Source organism: Lissotriton helveticus, chromosome 1_1, assembly GCF_964261635.1.
Source record: "Lissotriton helveticus chromosome 1_1, aLisHel1.1, whole genome shotgun sequence".
In the NCBI taxonomy this organism is placed as follows: Eukaryota; Metazoa; Chordata; class Amphibia; order Caudata; family Salamandridae; genus Lissotriton; species Lissotriton helveticus.
Window position 1 is genome coordinate 291289450 of NC_136057.1, and position 20356 is coordinate 291309805.

The window sequence follows — 20356 nt, forward strand, 5'->3', positions numbered from 1 at the left end:
TCGGAGTCTTTGAATTCTCCCACATCCCGGGACCACTTTTCCCTGAGTGCCACATGAGGGTCAGGTAAGTTGTTGACTAATTTTTGGTAGGTGAGGGAAGTAGCCCGTTTGTGCATTCAGTCCATCAGCAGTCTGTCCTCTAGGGGGGTGGCCTCTGGGACGTCGGTACTGGATGGTATGGCAGCTTCCAGCGTGTGTTTTATCTGCATATATCTAAATATTTCGGAGGGCGCTAGCTCGTACTGGGTTTTAAGAAGTTTGAATGTGATTACCTCCCCTTTGTGCCACATGTCACCCACCGTGGATATACCGATTGCGTCCCACTGAGCAAATCCCTTACAATTCCTAAGGCTACCCAATCGTTGTGTGTCCCAAAGAGGAGTAAGTTGGGTTATAATTGCCATCCAAATTTAGTATGTGCCTCGTGCCATAAGTTGACCGTCTGCTTTGTGAGCCCGAGAACAGTGGGGGCTCGCCTCTTATTATAAAGTGCAGATATCATGCCCTCCACCCCTAATCCATGCCCGTCTGCTTTGAATGCGGGGTCCATTTGTGGGGTGTGTATCCATTGATTAATGAGCTTCAGCTGGTCTGCCCAATAGTATAAATGTATGTTTGGGAGTGCTATTCCGCCATCATACCACCCTTTAACCAATTTGCCCTGCGCTATGCGCTCCGGTTTGCCCCCCCCCCCACAACAGACCAGAAACCTGATCCGCTATCTTTTTTAAATAGCCTGGTGGCACGGGAAATGTTGTATTTTCTAACGCGTACAGGAATCGAGGGAGCACCATAATTTTAAGTGCTGACATTCTCAGCAGTGTCAGTGGTTATGTGCCCCAGTGTATCGCATCCCTTTTTAAATGTTCCAGGGGAGGTACGAGATTTCTTTTAAAGAATTCCGCAGCCTGTCTTCTATGTCATATCCCAAGGAGACGATCCATCTCTCCCTTCCTCCGGGACTTAAACTGGCTCCGCATTGATAGTCGTATTAAATTCAAGACCCTGTGCCTTGTTTTTAAAATCAAACAAGGGACCGCTCCATCTTATCTTCAGGAGCTTGTCCATCCATATGTCCCTTCCGGGTCTTTACGTTCAGCCACCCAAGGCAATTTTGTTACACCTAATTGTAGACTATCCAGAATGGGTGGTCGCTCCTTTGCATTTCTCGGCCCCAGATTATGGAATTCTCTTCCCTGTTCCATGAAACAGGAATCTTTCTACCTTAAGTTTCGGCAAGATCTTAAGACTCGGCTTTTCTCTCAGTGACTAGCTCTTCGTTTATTCAGTCTGCAGTAGTAGACATGCCTGCGCCGGGAAACCCTGTCTAGGGTAGCTGTGCCCATTATAATAATAATAATAATAATAACAATAATAATTAATCCAAGTTGGCCGTGATATATATACCCAAATATCTAAATGCATCCTCCATGATCTGCAGTGGGCAATCCTTTGGGAGTTGACGTGGTGGGCCATGAATAAAAATAAGATCGATTTGGACCAGTTTGTGGTGTACCCAGACGCCCGACCAAAAAGTTCACATATATTTAGGAGTACCAGAATGGAGCGTCTAGGGGAGGTCATGTACAATAATATGTCATCCACATATAGTGAGATGCTGCCCTCCCACCCTTCCGCCCATCTAATTCCCCGGATCATTGGTTCCCATCTAATCCATGCTGCTAGCGGCTCCGGCACTAGGGTAAAGAGCAGCGGTGACAGCAGGCTGCTTTGGTGCGTGCCCCGTGTTAGTGCAAAGTCTTTGGATATATGACCATTTGCCGTCACATAGGCAACGGTTTGGAATATAGTAGACGTATCCATGCGCAGAACTTAGGGCCAAAGCCCAGGTGAGGTAGCATAGCGAATTAGAAGGGCCACTCAAACATATTGAATGCCATTCGCATGTCCAAGGAAAGGAGAATGGCTGGTTCCTGAAGATATGGTATAAGGGCCATTACACCATGTGAATGCCTCAAGTTCAGCGCCGTATTTCTGCTTGGCATGAAACCGGACTGGTCCGGATGTATCAGGGTTGCAAGGTGTGGGGTTAGTCTTATCGCAAGGAGTTGCACAAGGATTTTAGCCTCTGCATTGATTAAGGATATGGGGCGATACGAGGTACAATCTTCAGGGGGCTTTCCAGACTTTGGAATTGTCACTGTAGCAGCTAGTCACTGATCTGGTGGGAGCTCACCTGTGTAACAGGGATTCTGCCCAAACACAGAACTGTGCACCGAGACTTTGGACATCAGTGAATTAGGGTGTGCCAAAATTCACCTTAGTACTCAAAATCCCCTACCAGACTAGAAATCAGTGTCACATTAGCTCTTCGTCCTATAGCAAAGAAACCAATGATTAGACAACCTAGAACATGCGACTTAGAACCATCTCAGGAATGGTGGGAAGTGAGAACACTCTTTTGTTATACGTTCATACCAGTCCAAAAGGGGAGTAAAATAGAGACACTGTAAGGTTAAAATGTTTGTTTTAACAACGTGATCTCAAGCGCAGTATTTTAATCAACATCAGCATACATATGGATAATAATAATCTGGACAGCATGGTTATAATTCCATAAAATACAAAAGGAGGATTCATGTTACAATGATAGTGCAAACAGGTGATAAAAGTGCCTATTTAAAACACCCTCCCTAGCTAGGAACTATGTATTATAAAACTATAGAAGGCCTCTGGAGTTATCTTAGGGGACCCCATTTACCTGTCCGCTCAGTAAGTGTAAATTACATCAGGATTGGTTAGTCTGCATGCCTGGAATCTTCCAAGTGTATGCAATTCTGGCAAATGTGCTAAGATAAAGGCGCCAGTATCCTACTTCGGCTTGCACCTGCCAAATTGTTGTGTCTAGAATATGTTACACGGACAAGCAACTAAACAGGCTCACGTTATGATACCCTTGGCATCTTAGCACTCACTGTACAGACTGGGGATACGATGTATGTCTAGAGATGTCGAAAAACAACCCTTTTCCCATGTATAGACCTTCATCCAAGCTAATTCAGCAAAAACAGCTAAGCAGTGTCATGCGCAAAAGTAGCAAAAGGGAAAAACGGCATTTAAACCTCGAATAAGCCATGCTAACTTAACGTACACGCAAAAAAGGCCCATAAACCATAAGACCCCATTTTGCAGACTATCACAGTACATATTTAGCAGGTGTGGGGCTATTGTCCCTGCCGGTTTTTTATAAAGTTCCACGGGTATACCATTAGGTCCCATCGCCTTCCCAGATTGCAGTGAACCGATCGCCACTTGTAGCTTTTCAGCCGTAAGATCGGCTTCAAGCATGAGGGCCTTCCCTGGTGTGAGCTGGGGCATAGCAATATCTTTTATGTGGTTGTATGTCAATACAACGCGGTTGTTACACCGCACTACCATTACAACGCGGGCTTTACAATGCAAGTCGTTACCACGACTTGCGCTGTAGGGTGCTGGACTCAGGAATAGTAAAATTTACTATTCCAACACCAGCCTACAGTAGGGAAGGTGTTGGAATAGTAAATCTACTATTCCTTAGCCTAGAGCGCCCTCCAGCGTAAGTCGTGGTAACGACTTGCGTTGTATTGCCCGCGTTGTAATGGTAGCGCGGTGTAACAACCGCGTCGTAATGTATGTTCCCCCTTTTATGTAAGTAAGTGCCTCTTCCGTAGTTATAGCTGACAATGATGTGTAAACCTGTCGAAAGTGTTGCGCTAACGTGTGCACTATTGTCCGCGGGTCAGTCACCACCTGATTGTCCCTCGTTCAGAGTTGTGCTATCCACTTTTTCTCTTGCTCCCTTTTATCAAGCCATGCCAGAAGTTTTCCGGCCTTATCGCTGGTTTCATATATCTTATGTCGTGTGGCCGACAGTCCCAATTTAGTCACCTCCCTAAGATATTCCCTATGCTCTTGTTGTTTAAGACGCAAGCATTGGGCCGTAGCCGGAGTTGGGTTGCGGGTGTATTGGGCATCGGCATTATGTAGCTCTAATTCTATAGCATTGAATTCCCGCTGCTTTTCACGCTTATGACCTACAATGGAAGCAATGGCCTGTTCCCTGAGAACAGTTTTGTAGGCCTCCCATAGGGTAGCGGGGAGTGGACCAACGAGATGTTTTCTTGGAAGTAGTGTTGTGTTGTAGTGACAATAGCTTTCATGATCTTGGGAACACGTAAGTATCCAGGAAATATGGAATAGATGCGCTGCCGTACTGTGTGGTGATATGTCTAAGTTAAAAGCACTGGGGAGTGGTCAGAAGTACCTCTGGGTCTAATCTCAATCTTTTCCACATTTCTCAAGCTGTCTCCTGATACAAGAAATTAGTCTATTCTGGACAGGCTCTTATGAACCCCAGAATGAAAAGCAAATTGTCAAGCAGCAGGGTGGCGATGCCTCCATATGTCGGTGAGCCCTAGCATATCCAGAAAGCTCCCCAGGCGATAGACGCCCGTTGCATGCTCCCTTGCGGGATGCCAGTTCAAAGTCCCATCTACTGTGACATTAAAGTCTCCCCCAATCAGTAGTTCCCCTTCCGGGAGATCATGTAGGAAGTCACTAGGGGCTGAGAGTGTGACAGCCTGAAGGGCTGGAGGAATGTAGACTGATACTATATTGATAGGGCGCCCCTCCCATTGACCAACAAGAGCTGCGTAGCGGCCGCCTGCGTCCGTCTTTGTTTTATGTATTATTAGCGGTGATTGCTTTTGAACTAGGATACCTACAGCTCTCGAACCAGAGGAAAACTCTGAGTGGGCAACCATTTTAAACCTCCATCTGTCTAGCGAATTGCAAGTGGTACCGGTGAGATGCGTCTCCTGTAGCAGAGCCAATGTCGGGGAGCATCGTTTTAGACATTGTAGGACTAAGCCTCTCTTTATTTTGTCTCCCTGGCCATGCACGTTGCACGTAATTAATGACAGGGGAGCGACCTGTGTTCTGGGGAACTGCCGTCGGTCAGATGCCTGTGGGTCCTATGCTGTCATTACTGTCAGAATGTATAAATTGCGTCACAGAGTTATATGAGTAATGTATTTGTTGACCAATGTCCGAAAAGGTGTCATACATGAGTGCCTTTTTGTTAACTGCAATCAAGAAAAAACATAACCATAATACCAAACCCACTCCCTCCACCCCCCTCCCTGCCTCCCTGCTAGACCGACTTAAAACTACCCACCACCCCAACATTGCAGAGCGCTCAATACCCAATCCCAATAACAGTACTTGCCTGTAGGGGGTGAGAAGTCTGTGGAGTGCCGTAGTCTACCCCCACCTCGAAGACAAACTACCAACAGAGTCCTGCCGCAGCTTTTTAGCAAGTCCTGCTGCCGCGGTCTTTGGTGTGCCTTCAATCAGGGGAGGATGAACAGGTTAGCCAGTTCCCAATTGTCAACGTGTCCTTTACATTTGTATGGGCAAACCTTGGAAACGTCACTCAAGTCTGGCGAATTCCAATTGCGCCACGTCACCTTCATCATGCTTCGGCCTCCGATCTGCTGCGTACATTCTTTCTCTTTCTATTGTCTGCAATCCTTGGGGTCCTCTTCCACCCTCCGCTGCTGCAAGTGTCTCTGCGACCGTCTGGAACCCTCCACTCGCTGCCATCCCTCGAGCCAGTCGTGGGCCTCCTCCGGTGTTTCAAAGAACCAGGTTTTTCCATCCACCACCACTCACAGCTTCGCAGAAAACAGCATGGAGTAAGGCAATTCTCTGCTCCAAAGTTCTTTTTTAACCTCAAGGAAGCTTCTGCGACGCTTAGTAACTGCTGCCGTGTAATCCGGAAAAAAGGACACCTCCGAGTTTTGAATGTGGAGCGGTGGGGCTACTCTTGCTGTTTGTAGTATAACATCCCTGTCGCTGAAATTAAAAATTCGGACCAGGACGGGTCTGGGGGTGCTCCAGGCTTGGGTCTACCTCCTGGCACCCTGTGTGCTCTTTCCACTGAGAAAAAGGTGGAAAGACCTCTAGGTTGGAGTCTAGTCTTTATGAGATCCTCTTCATAAAGGTCCATGGCTGGACTCCCCTCATTTTCGGGAATGCCCGTGATTCTAACGTTATTGCGGCGAGAGCACCCCTCCTGGTCATCCAGCTTCACCGCCTTAAGTTTATTTTCCGCATCTAAGTGGCTGACTTTTTGAAGTAGTGTGGTGGTGTCTTTAGACAGGGATTTCGTTACTTGTTCCACCTCCGTTACTTGTTCCACCTCCGTGACCCTTGCGGTCATCTTTTGAAAGTCAGCCCGTAGGAAGGAGACATCAGTAGAGATGGTGCCCACCGTCAATTAAACATTAGTAAGAGCAGCCATAATATCAACTCGCTCCCTCCCCTTCCGGGGCCTTGTCCGACATTTCTTTGCGGTCTGGCAGAGCCGGAAAGTCTCTCACATACGCATATTTGTCCAGTTTGACCTGAGTGGTCGTGCATGGGCCTCTGCCACCCATCTTTGTCCGAATAATCCAGCGTCAGTCGGTAGTCGCCGCCGCCCTCTTGCGGAACATCTCTCCATGCGTGGCCTGTTGGTTTTCCCTCTGCGCCGTGAACTTGTAGGTACTGGGGCACTGGTCCAATAATGCCCTCACAGCCGAGGTGTACTTATTCTCCAGGGGTACCCTGTCAGGCCGAGTGTACCCTGTTCACTTCTTGGGATCTTCAGTCAGCTGAGCTGTGCTCATATGAAGCTGCAGCCTGGGGAATGCTGTTCAGTGAAACAGGTCTGCCACTAGCGCCGGGAGCAGGGTCAATAGGGTCCCCCTGGGGCAATCGCTCTTCTGCCTATGCCTGTTGGTTGTTGCCCAGTGCTACCCCGGGTGGGGAATCACTCCCCAGGGCCTTATGAAAAAATGTGGTGCCAGAACCCTCCTCCGCCACGAGGCCGTAATGGTGTGTATATTCGGCCCTTGGAATGGAGTCTTCACAGGCGGAACTTATTACTAATGGAGACCCTGGCCTCTGCTGGGCGCCCCGGGCACTCCTCTCCCCACCACGGACAAAGCCGCCTCCTCTTCATGTGCTGCTTCTCCCACTTTTTTATTCTTTGCCCGAGGTCAGGCTCCATGAGCCCCTACGCGGGTGCCGATTCACCCAGGGTCTCGGCTGCAGTGACGTAGTCCAGCCGCCCCGTCCTCAGCTTACCCTGGGGCGCGCCACATACAAAGTCGGGCAGGAGCCAGCACCATGGGTGTCTATTGTGCTCTGCTCGCTGTGTTTGACCCTGCGGAGGGCCATGATGGTTGTCTATCGGTGCTTGACGGGGATGCGCAGCAGCCGCTCCCAGCTGGCAATGTCGTCCGAGGCGCCCGCCTCTCCGGCTGTTGCTCGACGGATCTTGTGTGCTCCTGCTAGGCCTGAATTGCAGGCTTGTTCCCGGTGCGCTGATGGTTTTTTTCACCTGGAAAGTCGACCGGCCGATGGCCTGCTGTCTCCGCTCTCCTGGGCTGTCTTCGAGGCAGGATCAATGCATGGATGATATGGTCGGAGAGTCTGGGGAACCTACGCCTCCCTCGGAGCTCCTCTAGGCCATCTTAGCCAGCTGCAGGCCACGCCCCGACAATTTTAACAGTAAAAGAGATGTACTGGTGGCCAGGGATGAATGCACATATTCACATCTCCGTCATTAAGTGCATAAACTGCAATAGAGATTTCAGCACAGAATGCCACCAGATACCTGACTACAGCATTGCCAGCCCAGTACAGACACCATTGTTAGATAGCATTAGACTATCTACGTGCAGGCGTCCCTCTGGACGAATGCATTCCCACAAACACTAAATCTAGGTTCCTTTGGATGTGGCATCAGTGCTCGGCTGACGCTCGAACTGTTATAAAAGATTTGCGAGTCTTTATCGGCACATACGCAATTGGCATACTACATTCTGACCAGGGCCCTGCGTTTGCTCTCAAGCTTACAAAGAAGCCATGGCCAGTCAGGGCGTAGCATTGCGGTATTCTTCTCCATTCCATCCTGAGGGAAATTCTGTTGTGGAAAGAAAAAACCGGGACATAAAGCAGTCTATAACAGCTAGGGTATTAGGTTTGGATATGTATGGGTCAAACATCTTTCTGGGGTCCAACATGTATTGAACAATTTGCCAAGAAGTTCTCTAGGGGGTGTCACGCCATATGAAGTCCTATTTGGAACTAGAATGTTGATTCCGGACCTTGACATGAAAGGCACAGTGGTGGAAAATAAACATTTTGATATCAAAGATCGTTTGGCTGTTTTACAGGACTTAAATGACTTAAATGAAAGCAACGTGTTCCTGAAGCCAACCACCACTGGGGAAAAACCAACCATCCCAGCAAGGCCTGTCTGGATCCCAAAGCATGGTGATCTAGTCAGAGAAAAGATCACGGACAAGAAGGAATTTAGGCCTTCATACAGACAACCAGTACCTGTCCTAGCAATCCACGGATCAAGTACAGTACTATTGCCGCCCCTTGCTGGTAAAAAAGAGAAAAGATTTGTGTCCATCGACCTGATCAAACCACACAATGTGGACGATTCTAAGCAGTAGGCCAAGTGGACTCCGACAATGTAGCAGACACACTTCTCTAGCTACAATCTAAGAGGTTCAAACTGAGAGACCCATCACTTTTGAAGATGCTACAGTGAGAAATGAAGGACTAAGCAACAAAGCTATGGAACTCGTGCCTCTTGAGACCCAAATAACAGTTCGTCCTGATACACCTGTCTACAACGAAGTAACATGTGATCAACTGGTTCCAGCAATTTCAACAAATCCTGATGCAATTCCAACCATTGAAAGAACTGCCTCTGGCTATATCATTAACTTTGATACATTTTCTGAGGATCCCAGTGAACCTGAAATGACACCAGCACAAAGAACCATCAGAGAACAAGCAACATACTTATCACCTGAAAAAGACTTATCTGGTTTCACCATGGATTGAACTATGGATTGTTTTGGGGATATTCTTCTTTCTACTTTGGTTAGCTCTGGTAATAATTCTGGGCATGCTGATATATGGAAGATATATTCAAATGGACACAGCAAATAAAAAAGTGAACTTACTTCTCCAGCCACACAAATCATCCCATTGTGAAGCAAGAGACTTGTCAGCAGTGAACATCACAGCCGTACCTATACCAGATGGTATAGTTTGGGACAGAACTGAATATGGCACTTTTGGCCTGTCTGAACATTTGAAGATTCCACACTTATTTTAAATTTCATTAAGTGACTTTATTACTTCTATTACCTTGTCTTGATGATTGGGACTACAAGACTGTTTATAATATGATGTCTGAACTAGAATTGTCTGCAGTATTCACGAATCATGAATATTTAGACGGTTCATCAGACTCTGGTATTGTTATAACCATTATGGTCATCATTTCTTGCATAAGACTGCAACACCTAGAAATGTATTTATGTATAACCAATGGGAACATTGTCCTACACCTCCAAAGGGTAGCTCAAAAACTTTTGCATAGAAATTTCCATATTTTTCAGGATTCAACTTGTCAAATCCAGAAACGTTTTTCTGTAAAAATGTGAACAAGACCGGAATGAAAAAAATGTTAACCAATACAAAACAGATTTATTCTGCAGCCTTTATTGCCCAACTGTCTAGACAGGGTTTCGACTTTTGGAAAGACAACATTGAGACAAAATCTGTCTAGGGTACAAAAGATTGGCAAGTGCAGGGGATAGAAGTTTTGTTTAGAGCCTGTATCATCCCTGAGCAAATTATGTTTTTGAATGACACTGTTCAACAAACGTCTTGCCTTGGGTTAGCCAAGATCAAAGACATGAACACACCAACCATACCTATACCTGCAAGTATTAGCACTACACTGGAGCAGGTGGGCATACATAACATTTTGCATCACAACAGATCAGATCCAAAATGGAAAAAATAGTTGCTCTGGCCCACAGACACAAACAACTGTCAAGATCGATTCCTGAACAAAACACAGGGTTTTAAATGTCAATAGGCCAGACCTAAGATATGTTCAAAGACAGCATCCGGGGGAAGTAACAACATACAGTGTAGGGAAACATTGCCTCAAATGGCTACAGAAAGCTACACTAAAGGGTGTAAAACAACACTTATCTTTACTTAAAGAAGGCGCAGACCTTAGTGAATTCTTGCTAAGACCAAGTAAACCACGTCAAAAATGTTTCATATATGCTGGTATCTACGCTACCTATAATGAAATATAGAAGATTACCCAAGCAGAGACTGCAGAACGAATATGAGAAATTGATTGTTTAATTGAGAGAAATCTCTCTCTGTAGTAGACAATGGGTTAACAACTCTGTTGTCCAGAATATATTCATTGGACAGCATTGTATCTTCTGCCATAGACATCATGGAACAAGACTTGGTCATGTTGCAACATGGTCAGTCTCAACTACTTTCTATCATGCTATTAGGCTGGATGCTACAAAACCCGACTATGTGCTTTGGCGTTTAATCAACACTACGTCACTGTTTTAAGAATTCAATCTCACTGATAACAGGTCAAACTGGCACAAAGGGGAGGAGGCTGTACTGTGCTGAGCATTGAAAAATTGGAAAAGTTACCATTCACTGTGGCAGAAAAACCAGCTACTGAGTAGATCATACATTGTACAATTATTCTGCCTGTTACAACTTTCCATTTTCAGTATTGCTTGAAACCGGTCCTAGGAAGCTTGTTTCCGGTCCAGGGAAGGCATGACTTGGCAGTTCGGGCTGGACTGTTCCCATGAGGCACAGGGTCAGACTGATTTGCATATGGCCATGTCTGAACTGGGGTGGCAGAGTGGGCTAAAGAACGGTGATGGATTAAACCCAGATCTGTTGACTGGGTGTGAGTGTTTGATTAGTTCAGATGCTCCGTCCATCACCACCCCCTTTTGTACCGCTTTGTTCGCCATAAGTTGGCAGGGTATGCTCAGATGTGAGTCCCTTGCTCATTTTGCCACTGGATTCAAGCAAGCCTGGCTGAAGACGGCTGAAATGCCAGAAACCAGTCCTAGGAAGCTTGTTTCCGGTCTAGGGAAGGCATGGCTTGGCAGTTCAGGCTGGACTGTTCCCATGAGGCACAGGGTCAGGCTGATTTGCATATGGCCATGTCTGAACTGGGGTGGCAGAGTGGGCTAAAGAACGGTGATGGATTAAACCCAGATCTGTTGACTGGGTGTGAGTGTTTGATTGGTTCAGATGCTCCGTCCATCACCACCCCCTTTTGTAAAACATATACCAGCAGGCAAATATGAAAGGTTGGGTAAAGAATACATCAAAACATCTTGGGATTTACCGTACGCACATAGATGTTGTAGTGGGGGGGCGTGAAGTGTTTCTTAGCAGTACAAACTGTAAAAACACACTAAGCGGTTCTCTCCTGTGTCAGGGTATTCATTTACACGGTGCATGCGATGGTTCTACTACAAACGTATCCTGTCACCTGCAAGGCTCACCAGCTGCAGTGATTAATCGACTTTTTGGACATCTTTCAAATGGAAGCTACCTCTTGTTGAATGATCACAGCTGCTGTGGCATGTTGCCAGGTGTCCCATATCTAGTAATTGTTACATCCAGGGTCACTTGCTGTATGCAAGTCTTGTTTCCACAAATACAGACAGCCAGGGAGTCCCCTTTATGGCCTTCACTGAACATCTCTTCTATAAGAATTGATACTCTAAGCAGAATGAAAGCCATTATTCTGCAACAAACTGTGCCACTAACCTCGGCCAAAGGAACCTATGATCTACAAGTCGCAAGGACTTCTGCCGAGATACATGCCCTTTTGTATACCAATTGCCCTATTCATTTCTCAGAAATGTTGGAACGTATCTTAAACATGTCTTATACGAGCGGTATTGTACATGTATTTAAGAACGTGTGTTCAGGACTGTTAGCACCTTTTCACGCAGTCTTTGGAATAATTCCAAACTTCGTGCACTCTGTGTTTGGCGGACTGCCTCTGCTTTTAGCACTCGTTGCAGGGATCCTGTTTTTGCTCCTACTGCTACGATATGGCAAGCTAAATCACCAGTGACACCCAGTTCACCGTGGAGAGAGCTCTACTGGAGATGAAGTGTTGTGAGCACATCGTCCAAATGTTGGGTTTGCCTCATCAACGAGAATTAAATACCACATGGTTTCTGTCATTCAGGCCAATCTGGAAAGATTGCATCTTACCTGTTATATGCTGCCTGATTTACGGTGAAGAATGTGTGCTAATCATCCGTCTAACACTCCCATCAGTCATGCCGACGGATATTGATACTCTGCTGGACCCATGAACGGCCCATGCTCTGTGTTGTCCTCAGCCGCTACCAATTCTGATGATGGCATTTATTGAGATCTCACAGACGCAAATTGCTACTGCTGAGGTAGGAGAGGAAACAACAGGCACACAGGTAACATCCGATATAAACATGGCTGCTGCGACCAATGCTGAAGGCGATGCTTCTCATCTTTTTGTGGTTAGTCTTCTAAATGAGGTAATCCAACTTTCACCTACAACGGTAGACGACTTTTTGTCTCCAGGATTAGATTTCATGTTTTCCCCATACACTGACTTTTGATTTGGCACACAGTGTACTGAGATACTCTGAATTTGAGCTGCATATTTCAAAAACAAGGACTAACTTTGGAACTTTTTCCTATGATTAATTTTTTTTCTCCAAATTTGTATTTTTCCTTTTTGGCACAGTAATCTGCTTAAAGTAGAATTATTCATAGAGAACAGAACTCTTTGAAAAACTTCCTGAGACAATATATCACCTTGTCAACAACAATTGATTTATGTAATCTGAAATTAAATGGTTTCAGCCCTTTTTCTTCTGTATTTGACAAGCCATTTCATAATATGTATATATGAATGTTCATTCATTTAGCATTCACTGTAAATATATGCTTGGAATGACACATTGCCTTAATATTTACAGCATCATTGCATTTTATGCTTAGTAACACTTTTAGATACTTTTTTTAGAAATATGTTTTTAGACATGTTTTAGCAAATCATGCGAAACTCTATTTTAGATATGTTTAACATGTTTAGGACTGAGTAATGTCGTTCATACGAAAGTGGAGTGGGTGTTGTGTGTCAATTTAGATACCGTATGTAGGTTTTCCTTTGGATGCCCTTATATAGGCACAGTTCCCGTTGCCCTTATTTAGGCATAGTAATCCAACCCTTATTTAGGCATTATCCATGTGAACCAAATACAGGCATGGTCACCTACATCTGTCCAACTACGTCACAACGAGTTCCTGGAAACCAGACTCTTAAGCCTTTGGAATTCCCCTTGCTTGGATTATTGATGTCTCCAAGAATTCATTTATTATGCATGAACATCTATTCCTTAGGGGTTCATTCATGACGTTCCTATGCCCGACTATTACGTCAATACTAGCATTCCTAAAACACCTTCAAGTTATAAATATACCTTCACTTGTCCTGGCAAACTACGGTGCATGGTAGGATCCAGCTGCATACTTGCACGACGCGGTTCGCCAAGGCAAGTTCGAAAGGGGAGCGAGTCCCCGCCTGACGCACTGAACAGACGATGTCATCCTCCTCGCAGAGAATACAGCTCCAGTGTTTCTGACTCCCCTTGTGGGGTGTTAAAGATCGAGACCTGGAAAGAGATTCCAACCTTTCTCATTCTAAGGTATGGAGCGGACTAGAACCTAGAGTGACTTTTGCCAAATCTTGGCAACACTAATCTAAACTATAGCCAATCTAGACTATAGCTAAAAAGCACCTACTTCTCACCTTGTACCAGGGCCGGACTGGCTACCGGGCAGTTAGGAATGCTTCTGAGCTGGGGGCTGATTTCGTTAATGGGGACCTGCGTGAGCTAAACGAAATTCGTTTTGCTTTCAGTATTTCGAAGCGCACGCAGGTCTCCATGGACGAAATCAGCCCCCACTGCAGTTAAATCAGGCAGCAGCTCGGCAGCATTCCGAACTGCCCGGTAGCCAGTCCGGCCCTGCCTTGTACTACACTTAGGTTAGGTACACTGGGGTAGAACTAGCTAGAAGCACCAGTTGAGTATTTATATTTTAGCCTGTGTTATTTATGTATGTATTTTTGTGAATATATGTCATAGCTACAAGCCATGCTTTTGCAGTATTATTTTATGTTACCGCTAACGCTGTACGTATTATACTTCGCATTCTGTCTTACGATTGTAGCAGTTCATATCTCTTGCATGAGAAATAAGACTGTTAAATAAACCCTTTTTATTGAAAAGCCCGTCTCTCTATTTCCGTGCAACTCTGTCGAAACGAAGCATGCACCATTGACTGAGTGAAACTGTTATCTATTGTTTCCACGATTCTGAGACTGTTCTGGTTCCAAAGGGAAACAAAGTTGTCATGTTTATGGGGGTTGTCAGAAACGAATCTCTTCTTGTTTATTCAAGACGTTTCTAGTGACCTCTGAGTTAGCTGGCACACACAAGTAGAAGAAAAGGGGTATATCCTGAGCTAAAAGTCAATGGTATAGTTCATTAGTTAAATCCAGTAAGACGAATTGTCTTCATTTCATCTTGATTTTATTATTTTTCAGTCTTCATCAAGAGAGAACACAGTAGCCGCCAACACGTGTTTCGTCTTGGTGTGGTGACCAAACGACTTCTTCAGGGCTAGAAAGTTACAATAAACATAATCACAATGGTATAAGCCCAGAAATGAAATTCATTTAGACCACCAAGACGAAACACGTGTTGGCGGCTAGTGTGTTCTCTCTTGATGAAGACTGAAAAAGAATAAAATCAAGATGAAATGAAGACAATTCGTCTTACTGGATTTAACTAATGAACTATACCATTGACTTTTAGCTCAGGATATACCCCTTTTCTTCTATTTACAATTGTGTATTTGTCCTTCAAGCACATTGTTTGGTCCGTGGAGGGTGACCAGGACCTTATCCTTAGAGCTGAATGAGATACTGACTCTTACCTGTGTTTCTTTCCAGCGCAATTTTCACTCATTCACCTGTTTCTTCTTGTTTATGGCACACACAAGTAATTAAGTTTAATGTACTCGATAGAGACATACTGATCTTAGTCCTATGTCAAAACTATAGTGTATTATATTCCAATGCACAGAGCCCATCAGGTATATAGGAACTACACTACAGGCCATTGCGGTGAGTCAATTCATAGGTAAACAATGCCTGACCACCAAATACTCAAACAGATAAAGTGTAGCAAATCCCAAAATTGCATAAAGTTGCAGAGGCGCACCAAATCCAGGTGGAAGCACAAACATCCACTTGGTGATAGCTGGAGTCTTTAGAATCCACTTAGAGATCTTAGATGATTTTGTTGAGGCAACCCTTCACTCTTTGACAGTGTTTCTCGTTCATGTGAAATATTTGCTGCACACTTATGCTGCTGGCCTGTTAAAGTGCACAAGACTGCAGGCTGTCTGATGTACATAGACACTGGTGGGCCTACCAAACACAATACTTCCTTAAAGGCTTCTTAAAGGTTGCAAACTATTTTGTTCTGTAATCCTATTAGTTTCTTCAGCAGTTCCACTTATTTCTTCTTCCTCGCATGTAGTTTCTTTTCCACCCATCACCAGTGTTGCAATAAAGGAGAGATACAAGTAGGATTTAAAAGAAGTAGGTTTATTAGCTTAGTTGTAGGTCACAGATAAAGCTCCACCAGGAGCAAGCATCTGTCTGCGTAGCCCTACTCACTGCAACTATCCACTCATTAAAGCACACTCTCAACATTCCAACCATACAATGGCCTTACTCACAGGCTGAGCAGAAAGGAACACCAAGCCTGCAGGGAGAATGCATAAGATAGCGCATGATGCATACCTGCCCTTTTCTCACACAGGTCGATTAAAATGTCGATTTGAAGAAAAAAAAAACTGCTATTAACAATACTGGTAAATTTCAGGAGGAAGTCAGCGCAATAATTTTATGCTATGCTAGTCATATTTGTATAGCTCACATTCTGCCATTTATATGGCTGGCCACCTACTGCTATTGCAAGTACCATGCATGCTATTCAAACGTTTGCCTCTAGTAAGCCTTGTTTAGAACTTGAAGTGACACTTCACTATAAAAGAAAGAGTGAGTGTTTGTGTATTTGTCTCCTGTACAAAAATGCAATGATGGAGAGTGATTAAGTACATAGATAAATTGATAATTAAACACATTGAAGAGGCGGGCCAGATCTCCTGTCTTGTCAGTGCTTGTACGTGGTATTATCGCTTCTGCTATGGTTGAAGCACAGCTAAATTCAATTGATAATGTTCTTCTTATTCTTCTAATTTTTTGTTAATCCAGTCTCCTCCTGGAAAAGTGAAGGATGCTGTGATGGTGGCCATTGATGCAGGATATCGCCACATCGATGGTGCCTTTGCCTATCAGAATGAGAAAGAAGTTGGGGAAGGAATTCGTCAGAAAATCCAGGAGGGTGTTGTTAAACGAGAAGATTTGTTTGTCGTCAGCAAGGTACTGTTTTGAAGGAGACTTCAAACTCTTGAGGGCAAGTTACACATCTCTCCATAAAGCTACTAATTATAAATGTTTGTAGTTTGGCAGTTTAAATGAGGATGGGAATCTGTATTTCAGATTGTTTTTGACAAAGTTAAAACCTGGTTAAAAGCATATCCTGTTTTGACACACTAGTACATACAATAATAAATAAATTAATGGATCCCCCACAGAACATAGGCAAGAGTCACAGAAGCATTTAGGAGCATCAGGAGTAATACCACAGGAAGTCTCTTTTTTGCCCTCTTACCAAAAATGTAAAAATGCCATAGTCCTTTCTATTTCTAACACATGTATATAAATACAGCCCAAATATTCGTATTTTATTTCCATTTTAGTTGTCACAAAAGTCGGCTTGAGTCCCTAATAGAGTACTACAGGAGTACTGCTTTACATACTCCAGAATGGCTTTGTAATAAGGCCCCAACATACTGCCACCTGAACATGTGCCAGAATGTAGTTCAATTCAGTTTGCCTCAGAGAAGGGGGTGTGGGTTCTTACTTACACAGTGACAGCCAAAAGCCGGGTCGCTTTGCAGGCATGCTTCGGGGGAATCGCTTCTGAGCTGCGAGCAGCAGCGGTCTGAAGTGAAAAGTATCACGTGGGAGAGAGGATCAGAAAAATCTCTCTCCACACCCACACTTCCCTGCCACTCACTCGCTCCGCCCTCTACGTCTCCTTTTTGCTCGCGCTTCTTGTTTTACACGGGATGGAATTATATTTCATTTTTTATGTTCTGCTAGGTCTGGCCGTTTTTTTTTATTTTTGGTACTGTAGTATTATTTTTTATTATTGATTTTATTGGCTTGCCATGGGGCGGTACCCTGCTCATTTAGTACTATACTAATGAAACAAAAATGTTTAAAGTTTTACCGCTGATATTAAAACTGCTTTTATGTTTGCACTGGTCTTTGGGTTCATGCTGTATTTTCTCGTATTGAAAAAAATTGAGCCAGTAATTGCACTAATAGCTATTTGTTTTGTGGCATTCCTTTTCAGTGCCTCTTAGCTCATGCATGCTCCACACACATCATCACTCGATAAATGCTACACAAAATTCACTTTCAAAGATGTGTGGAACGCACGCGTCTTCACATTAAATTGCGTTACATCCCAGTAATTTCATGCAGTTTCTAGTTTTTAGGTCTCGGTAATATCCGGTCTGCCAAAGGCAGACCGGAAGTTCGAGATTTAATGTTGTTTAGTAGGGCTTCAGAACCCGCCTCTCTGCCCTGTCTCTCCACCATTGGCTGGCTTCCTTAACGGAGGCCAGCCATTGGAGGAGAGAGCCGTCCCTCTAAAGAAGCTCCGTCTTTTTCGGATTCGGGGGCGTGATTTTTTGCGTTCTTTAGCCCTGTGACGTCGTCTGTCACTCAGGGCGCAAAAAACACGCCCCCGAATCGAAAATGGCGGCGCTTTTCTTTAGCCACAATAAGACTGGGCCGTGTCTCCGGCCCAAACCAAATGCACTGCGACATATGCCATCTTCGGCGCTACTTTCTCTCTTTTTTGATTCATTTGGACTTTTTCATTCTTGTTCTCTTCTGTTTATTGCCATTTTTGTATACTATAGTTCCCTTAAGACTTCTTGTGCCTTTTTCCCAGGTTTCTAATGTTCTGCCTGTGCCACTCGGGGCCTCATGAAAGAACATGACTAGTGCAGGGTTTCGTAAAAAGCAGTGTTTAATTAATACCCAATGCATTTCGGGCTAACATTGCCCTTCTTCGGGGGTCACTGTAGAAAAACAACAAAGAAATTTTGTATAAGAAAACACCATCCCATCTATGTATTTTGTTTTGCATTTCCGGGTTAAAATCAACATTGACATTGCTATGTTCAGCATATTAATCTTTGCTTAGACAGTTTCCTACTCTCCCTCTCCCCGTTGTCGATACATGTTTTTCCTTAATATAATAGCTTGCCCTCCCTCTCCTGTTTCAACAACCAACAATCAATTATTGCAGTAAAACTCTGTGTTTCTCTTTAGACACTCGCTGTATTTCTCAACCCACCTCGTGCTTAACATATTCAAAACGAGTTCAATTTCATTTTTGATCTTTAGTTCATGTTCATATATGTGCACGTACCTGCTGAGTATCGTTTAAAACCGCCCGTTCACCTCCTCAATCTCAAACAATCTTCTCCCTCCCACAATCCCTTGAGCTTTTAAACTGCTCGCCAATCATCCGTTTTCCATTAACATCGTTAAGGCAAACCTACGACAACGAGTGTAAGTTTAAATGTGAACTACCAATACCATGATGCAACATGATCTTAATCAACTAAACATAACACCCGCCACCCCAAGAAGTCGCAGCCTCCTCCACCTAGAAGTCTCTGTCGGCCCAAGAGTACACATTGCGCCGTCTCGTTTTCTGTGGGCAGACAGGCGTTTAGAAGCTTACAGCGTACCCGTGCCGCGTACAGTGGTAGCGCCCGCCTCCCCGGTAGTCATGTGGTACAACATGATGTAAGGACGGAATGCAACCAATGCAGTCAGACTGATACCAAAGACAGACAGGGCAGGACTTCAAGGTCTGTGAACACCTTCCTGCAGGTGCGCGGGGTCCTCTCAGGGCTTGGACATGTGGTTTATGTTATGAGCAGATCCCAGTGCGGAAGACGAACCCGGGTGCACATTCCTTCCTGCTGACTTCGCCCGCACTCCCACCAGCCGGTCGGATACCAGCGAGCCTGAAAGCCCAGCAGCCAGGGCACACCCGCAGCCGGGCCTTCCGATCCCGTGAGGTGATGCTCTCGCGCGCGGCGGCATCTCCCGCGCGCCTCATGAATCCACCCAAGCGTTTTTGGCTCGGCAGGGGGGAGAGCTTCCGGTCAGGCAAGTTGGCGGTTTGAAGTCACAAAACGTTCAGTCTGTGTCCTGCGGTCACTGCAGTGCTTAATTTGTGCCGGTGCTAAGGGCCGGGTCTACATAATACCACCACACGTCTGCAAGTCTGCAACTCTGCATCTGCACGACATACAATTGGTCATACTGGCAGGCAATGTGAATGTGAATGTCAGTCAGTATATAACCGTAAATTACCTCAGACTCGGGGCGCATCACATATGTAATAATTTGCTTTAGGCGCCGTGGCGGATGGCCTGCGGCCCTTCCGTGTTGCTGTTAATTGGCGGGCCGCAGGCACAGGACACTGATTGGGCAGGGGGCCCGGTTTGGTTATGTGCAGCGTGCAGGCAGTGTGTGAGTGTACTTTTTTCAGTATGCCACGCCCCGGCACACGTGCACGCACGTCCTCGCTAACTCATTAGGGATTCACAGGCAGTTGGTTAGCCCACCGTGGAGTGCAGACAGCAGCAGGCCTGGGCCGCCGATTGCAGAAAGGCAGGCAGGCCGGTGCCTGGCCGCCCACCACCACCCAAAGTAATCGTAAGTAGCAACGCTGCTTTTTTTTTATTTTGGACTGGAGCGTGGTGAGTGGCGTTACAGTGTCTGCAACTTCAAATGAAAGTCAAGGGTGTGGTAGGCGTACGCTAGCTCCAGCTCCCACTGGGTGATGAAGTCGGGCTCTCTGAGGTTAACTTTAAAGGCCCTGTAGGTATACAGTTTGCTTTTTGTTCGGCAGGAAACACGTTTATTCTTTTATGTGATCTGTTCGTAAAGGTGTGCATATATGTTCTGTACCCCTGTTTACAATGTATATTGTACATAGGCTATACAAAAGCCAGCCCTGTCGATTTGGTCAATGCTTTTTCATTTTGAACTATACGCAACAGATTGCATTTTTTAAGTTGCACCACCATACTTTTCTTTGATCGAATTTCACTTCTTGTTATTATTCTCTCTTCTGCTGGATCAAGGTCTGTTTGGTTCGCATTCCCAGTTTTTGGGCTCTGAGTATCGGCT

At 45.1% G+C, this 20356-nt stretch overlaps 1 protein-coding gene across 2 annotated transcripts in view; it reads left to right on the forward strand.

Moving 5' to 3' along the window:
• The window catches only part of LOC144797444 (aldo-keto reductase family 1 member B1-like), a 303524-nt gene that overhangs the window by 106821 nt on the left and 176347 nt on the right, over positions 1–20356 (forward strand). For both annotated transcript variants that reach the window (XM_078668212.1, XM_078668249.1), the window contains exon 2: positions 16277–16444. In XM_078668212.1, the coding sequence (XP_078524338.1) occupies positions 16277–16444 (168 nt within the window). The remainder of the gene's footprint in view (positions 1–16276; positions 16445–20356) is intronic.